The following is a 7490-nucleotide window of genomic DNA, read 5'->3' on the forward strand; positions in this document are numbered from 1 at the left end:
TGTGGGGACTACCTGCACTGTAAAGACATTGAGAAACTTTAAAACTATACTAAAACTCCAAATATTTTCCAGTTAACTGTCAGGATCTTTGTCATGTGTCACTGCTAAGATATAATTTACTACTCTTTCCTTCCATCTTTAGAATAGAGCCTGTTCAACAGAACTGTTATGGTCTGAACCTGTTATTTGTATTAAGAGAAACATTTGGCATGTAGCATAGTCTCAGGTTGTATCTCTTCTACTCTCAGGGACTTGACTTTTCCAAAAATATGCCCCCAAGAAGTCCTTGAAAAGTATTTCATGTACACATTTGTTTTTGTTTGTTTCCTCATTACCCTCCAGAAACATATGATCTGTTGAGAATAGGGAATTTATTATTAATGGGTATTGGTATTTCTCAGTAAGGTACTGTTCCTCAAGTTGTAGTTTCATGAGCTAGCTGGCAGGGGGAGCTGTTTGGTTATAATTAATTTCGCTTCCACTGGTAGAGTTACTGAATTACATAGGCATTCTTTACTTTACAGTTACCTGTCTGAAAAATTGTCATTTCTGGACAGCAGAGAGTCTTAGAAAAAAAATTCTTGTAACTTATAGCTTAACAATTAAGATTAATTGACTGTGGGATCACACAAACCTAATTATGCTCTGGGTATGCCGCTCAACTAATTTGCTTGATTTCTCTGAGCCTCAGTTTCCTCGTTTCTAAATTGGAAGTTATAATAATTTTATAACTTATTTTAGAATTGTTGGTGACTGTTAAATGAGATGAAGCATTTAAAGTATTTAGCACTGATCCTGGTATATTTTTAGTACTTGGTAAACATTAACTTTTAGTAATTTAAAATAATTAGGGTAGTCTCCATAAAAAGTAAAAGTAGGTACAAAAGAATAATTCACTTGTCTAGTTCCTGTGGATAGTTTACCATTATTAGATCTGAGCCTGAAATCTAAATGTTCTTGTACTCTTTGCATTATGTTGCTCTGCCTTATAAGGATTACAAATAAAGTGAATATAAATAAAGAAGATTGAGAACATTTATCTAGCAGCTTTCTATGAAATGAACACTGTGCATATTTTAAGTGATACTATTGGTTATTCCAAAATTAGATATATTTATAACAATCAAAACTAAGCTCAACATATTAGAATTAGAAATAATTTTAGTATTATTTCTACATAATAATACTACTACTAATAATAGTCTACAGAAATATAATTCACAAAAGAGAAAAACTGTAGTATCAATTCCTAAGAATAAGAATGTGAAAACAACATCATAGCACCTGTATTTCCTTTCAGATCAACAGATCTTAAAAAGAATGACAATTCAGGCGGCACCTGTGGCTCAAGGGGTAGGGCGCCGGTCCCATATGCCGGAGGTGGTGGGTTCAAACCCAGCCTGGCCAAAAAAAAAAAAAAAACTTCACTAATTGCAATAAAAAAGAATGACAATTCTCTTTTAGTGTGAATGTGGAAAAATAGATTACTTATGCAGTAACATTGTTAGGTATGAAAATTGGTGATTCTGGAGGGTAGTTTCTTGAAATTTTTTTTTTTTTTTTTTTTTTGTAGAGACAGAGTCTCACTGTACCGCCCTCGGGTAGAGTGCCGTGGCGTCACACGGCTCACAGCAACCTCTAACTCTTGGGCTTACGCGATTCTCTTGCCTCAGCCTCCCGAGCAGCTGGGACTACAGGCGCCCACCACAATGCCCGGCTATTTTTTGGTTTCAGTTTGGCCGGGGCTGGGTTTGAACCCACCACCCTCGGCATATGGGGCTGGCACCCTACTCACTGAGCCACAGGCGCCACCATTCTTGAAATATTTTTGTCCAAGTCCTCAATATACATCTACACATAATTATAAAAGTATACATTCCAACTTATTATTTATTCATAAATATTGGTTGTTACTTATGGAATGGTAGTGAGAACTTAAACAACTCTGGTTTATGTTTTAAAAATTGAATAATTGCACAAAAAACATATGTAACACCATTTAAAACATTGAAAATACACACAGAAAAGGGAAGATCAGAAATCTTTGCGAATAGGGAATTAGATTATAACTCCATACCCTGTAGCCATTAAAAAATCTGCTATTTATGTGGGAGAATGTTTACTTTAAGTTCATATACTTTACTGTCTGAACTGGGTCATTATACCCCGGTTTCTTTTCAGCTCATAATAGGCTTTTCCCTTTTAAGCTGTCATTTTTATAGTTGTGTGAAGCAACAGGCATAAACTGAAACTGCCTGGGCAAACTGGATATATGATCATCCTAATAATACAGAAGTGGAAAGAAAAACAGCCAGTACACAATATACAAACAGTTTTAGAAAAACATCTTATAGTTATAAAATATTGTTAATGCTAGTTTCTGAGGGAAGTAAGAGTGATTTTCTTTTAAATTTCTATTGTGAACATATGTTACTTTGTAATGAAAATAGGTATTGCCTTAGGAAATTTACCTACTGTAGTGGAGACAAGTACAACCGTTATTTTTTGTTATTTTTTAGTATTGCTCTTATAGCATTTGAATACTTGGAAGACATCACTAAAAAATTGAGTCATGAGGATTTGATCTTTTTACTGGTCCCCCCCTGCCCTCCAATTTCATGTCTCCTCCAAGAATGAAAAATAATTATAAAGATATCTTGGGCGGCGCCTGTGGCTCAGTCGGTAGTCAGTAAGGCGCCGGCCCCATATACCGAGCCTGGCGGGTTCAATCCCGGCCCCAGCCGAACTGCAACAAAAAAATAGCCGGGCGTTGTGGCGGGCGCCTGTAGTCCCAGCTACTCGGGAGGCTGAGGCAGGAGAATCACTTAAGCCCAGGAGTTGGAGGTTGCTGTGAGCTGTGTTGATGCCATGGCACTCTACCGAAGGCCATAAAGTGAAACTCTGTCTCCACAAAAAAAAAAAAACTATAAAGATATCTGGTAAGATTGTGGTTATTTGAACCAAATATTTTATAGGGTGATCCTGTAGATGTCAGTCTCTCCCTATTCAAATAGAGGATGAAGAGTGGTTGATGAGTAGTGACTTGAACTTTAAAAAAAAAAAAAAATCAGTGTAGATGATAAAAACTTGAGAGAATTAGAGGACATTAAGAAAGTACTTTGAATCGCCTTATTGAGAGATGTCTGCTTTTGTGACATTAAGATATTTTAAAGAAACTTTAATAAATCAATAGTGAATGAATTTTAATGCTCTTCATTGACAAAATAAACCACTGGCAATTTTATATTGACCCTTCATTATTCATTCTTTTGATTTACTGGTCGAAGAAATTTTAAAATCCTGTAATTATTTATTCATAAACAGTTGCTTTTTAAAGGGCTGTCTATTAAATGCAATCAGTTGTATTGAATTGCTGCCAGCTTTGTTTCCGTGGTGTAGACTATAAGTGAGAGAATAATCTGGAATCTCTTCACCATTCCTTTATAAAAAGTTTTTCTTAAAAAGTTACTCTAAGAATGAGGTTATGTTTTTAGCCAACAATGTTTTAAATCATTGCAGTTTCTTAACAGGTAATAAGGACTTTTTCTTAATTATAAAAGTAGAAAATATGAAAACGTTCAAACTATCCCATAGTTCCTTGACCCAGAATTAACCATTGTTAATTGTTGAGTCTTACTTCCTGTGCGTGGGTATGTGTACAGGCTTTGTACATGATACATACAGTATATGGTACTGTTGCTTCCTTTATTTTTTTTCCCATTCAACTCTTTCTAGATAATTTTCCCATAGCTTTCAATTTTCTTCACAAATATAACTTCTAATGGCTCTATCTTATTCCTTTGAGATATACTTAAAGCATTTAAAACAGAGGTTAACAAGCTTTTCCTGTAAAGCGCCAGATGGTAAATAATTTAGATTTTATAGGCCCAGTGATCTCTGTTGCAAACTCCTCTACTCTGCCAGTGAGCACAAAAGCAGCCTTAAGAAAGGCAAAAAACACATAAGTATGATTATGTTTCAGTAAAACTTTATTTGTAAAACAAGCATGGATCAATTCTTGAGATAAAACTTACTAAACTGGCTTTTTTGTATCTTATAGAAAAAAAGCGACAATTTGAAATGAAAAGGAAGCTTCACTACAATGAAGGACTGAATATTAAATTAGCTAGACAGTTAATTTCAAAAGACCTACATGATGATGAGGAAGATGACGAAATGTTAGAGACTGCAGATGGAGAAAGCATGAATACGGAAGAATCAAGTCAAGGTTAGATGTTTTGAAAATACCACTGAAACTTTTGTGATCCTCTATATCTAAAATAATATACTTTATTTTGCCTTAAACTTGTGAAAAACTTAAGAAAATTTTGCTGAGATTCATTTTATTATTATGAAATATGTTTTCACAATGTCAATCCCAGTGGCCAATTTCAGAATAATAAAGTTTTTTATGCCCAAATTTGATTTAAGACCATATGTTTCATTATATGGCTTTTTTTGTTTGTTTGTTTGTTTTAGTGACAGTCTCTCACTTTATCACCCTTGGTAGAGAGCTTGGCGTCACAGCTCACAGCAACCTCTAACTCCTAGGCTTAGGCAATTCTCTTGCCTCAGCTTCCCGAGTAGCTAGGACTATAGGCACCCACCAGAATGCCTGGCTATTTTTTTTTTTGTTGTTGCAGTTTGGTCAGGGCTAGGTTAGAACGTGCCCTACTCACTGAGCCGCAGGCGCCGTCCCATTATATGGCTTTTTGAAATGGTTTTCTTGGCTGGATGTTTGTCTTCAGATTAAGCTATATATTTTTTTAATGTTTCAAGTCAGGTTATATTTCATTTGTAATGACAATCTAAATTAAAGGTTAAAACCTTTTTAAAAAATATAATGTGGAAGATATGTTTTGACATCCCTCTAGATAAAAGGATGTCATGTCTTTCCAATGTTGATTCTTTTCACTATTGGATTGACAAATAATTGGATTGATTTTTTTTTTTTTTTAAGTCTTGGAGAACCAGCCTCTATAGCCTAGCAACTCTTGGCTAGGTCAAGATCAATCATAAGAAATAGATTTTATTTATTTATTTTTGGTAAACTGTTACTCTGGTGTTGAATGAAGGTGAAGGTGAATGAAGATGAATCTCCTGTACTACTAATGAAGTGAGGTTTTTGCCCATTATTTATTCTTTGTACTTGCATTACTGGTGCTTTCCTTTGTGATGTCTAGTATGGTTAAGTCTCAGGAAGGAAGGTAAACAATTACTATAATACTGTTCTGGTGAGCATAGTTTGAAATATGTATCAATAGTTCCATGATATACCCTGATGAGTCACTGTCTTGTTGTATCAGGATTACAGTATTTTTATTACTCTATGTTGTGCTTTAGCCTTAGTCTGTTTCATACTGGATTTCATTTCCATTGTATGCACCATACTCTATTTAGCTTATATTTAACTTGAATAAACTTCATCTTAAGTAGTAATTCTTACACGTCTCTCTTCCTTTTTTTAAATTTGTTATTTTTAGATTATCTATCTCCTAATTGCCATGGGGTCTTTGTTTCTCATTTTCCCTATATCTTGATAGTTTTTTGTTGTAGTCAAATAAATATATCTTAGTTATAACTTCTCATAAATTTTGACTCCATTTTCAGTATCAACTCTTAAGTGACTGTACTAAGGTGCTAGGAATATCCCTCATTTGCCACTAGAAATTTGTATCAACACCACTGTGCCAAAGATTAAATAAAGGGGCTTTTTTTAAAAAAACATAGATTTTTGAAAAATAACTCTGGCATTTTGTCCATCTTTGGTTAAGACATTAAATTTTACACATTTAGTACATAAATTATATTTTTTGTAAGATTTAGGGAAATAAGTTCATTACTTTATTTGTCCCTTACCCATTGGGGGCTCTTAAACACATCTTACCAGCTTTTAAAATCTCTAGGCCAGGTACAATGGCTTATGCCTGTAATACCAGCACTTGGGAGGCTGAGCTCACAGGTTCGAGACCAACCTGAGTCAGAGTGAGACCCTGTCTCTAAAAAATAGCCAGGCATTGTGGCGGGCACCTGGAGTCCCAGCTACTTGGGAGACTGAGGCAAAAAAATTGCTTAAGCCCAAGAGTTTGAGCTGTGACACCATGGCACTCTACTGAGGGCCACAAAGTGAGATTCTGTCTTTCAAATAAATAAATAAAATAAATAAATAATAAATAAAAATCTCCAGGTTGCTTTTTTGAGCATTGGCAATCTCCTCCTTCCTCTATTCCCACCTGTTTTATTGGAGAAACATGGCATGTTTAGACCTTGAGGTAATATTTTATAGTTTTGAAGTAATAAATATAAATCTTTATAACTTCAAGATACTTGAGTTGTAATAAACTTAACTTTCCTCTTGTGATTTATTCAGTCTGAAACTTGTTTGTCCTATCACTGAATAGACACTTCTGTTCTGTTCTGTAGAATATTTTAGTCTTTACAGTATCAGTCTTACTCAGCCTACATGAAATATGCCTTATTTGTTTTCGATATTTTTGTATTTGTTTATCATCTATGCCATTGTAAGGAAACTTTAGCCAATGTTGGCAATATGCAACAAATTATGTTGACTTTGTTTTTCTTTTGTCTTTGCAGGATCTACTACAAGCGACCAACAGCAAAACAAATCACAAAGTTCATAGAAAATATTTGTTTAATACTGTAATTGTTTGTTAGACCCTGTTAGTATAATGCACTACTCTTGTTCTCCACAATTCATGACTTAAGTACCAAAATGCATACCAGTTATTGTATATTGCCAAGAATTAAATGATAACCATAGACTGAATAGACTGAAAATGCCTAATTGCTACATATATTCTTGTGCCTAGTACTTCACCACAAATACAGTGTAACATCATCAGTCCAAAATTGTATTACTTTTGTAAGAACACTGGTTAATTTTATAAGATATATAGCTTTTTATGCTTTAGAGTTAAACAGTATTTTGGGGGGGGACTAATTTATTTTCATCACTTCTAGATATGGTAGCTCTTATAAAAAATTTCTTGGGTTTTGTTTCGTTTTTAATCAGAAGCCCATTGGAACAACAGGATTTATAGGCTGATAAATGTTCAGGCTGGGAAGTATTTTATCATCTGTCTTCAACTTGATTTATCTGTTTAATTGAAAAGAATTATAAGAGTTGACTGTTGCATTTTCTGACCCTACTACCTTAAAAATCCCTATTGAGTTTCTTTGTGTTTGCAAGGAAAACATTGAACTTTTTCTCATCACAACTACCTTTTTTTCACAAATAAATTATCAGGTTAAACTTGCACTAACGTCTGCTCTGATTGTTTTTTGGGGGTTTTTTTGGTACATCGGGCAGACTCCAGATCAGTTTTTTTTTAATAAATATAGTTGTAATGTAGCTATCCAAGCGCTCCCTGTATGTACCTGGCTTAACCTCCTGCTTTTGTTTTCTATTCCTTTCCACAGATACGCACATAAAATTCTTTACCTCTTAAAGGATCATAAAGATTGTCATG

At 34.3% G+C, this 7490-nt stretch overlaps 1 protein-coding gene across 1 annotated transcript in view; it reads left to right on the forward strand.

The window, feature by feature from the left end:
• PPP1R2 (protein phosphatase 1 regulatory inhibitor subunit 2) overlaps nucleotides 1-7276 on the forward strand; it is a 28506-nt gene extending 21230 nt beyond the window's left edge. Inside the window, exons 5-6 of the mRNA XM_053565214.1 lie at nucleotides 4061-4228; nucleotides 6595-7276. Of these exons, the coding sequence (XP_053421189.1) occupies nucleotides 4061-4228; nucleotides 6595-6641 (215 nt within the window). The 3' untranslated portion in view covers nucleotides 6642-7276. The remainder of the gene's footprint in view (nucleotides 1-4060; nucleotides 4229-6594) is intronic.
• Nucleotides 7277-7490: the final 214 nt, after the last annotated feature.

The sequence above is a fragment of the Nycticebus coucang genome, chromosome 16 (assembly GCF_027406575.1).
Source record: "Nycticebus coucang isolate mNycCou1 chromosome 16, mNycCou1.pri, whole genome shotgun sequence".
NCBI classification, from domain to species: domain Eukaryota; kingdom Metazoa; phylum Chordata; class Mammalia; order Primates; family Lorisidae; genus Nycticebus; species Nycticebus coucang.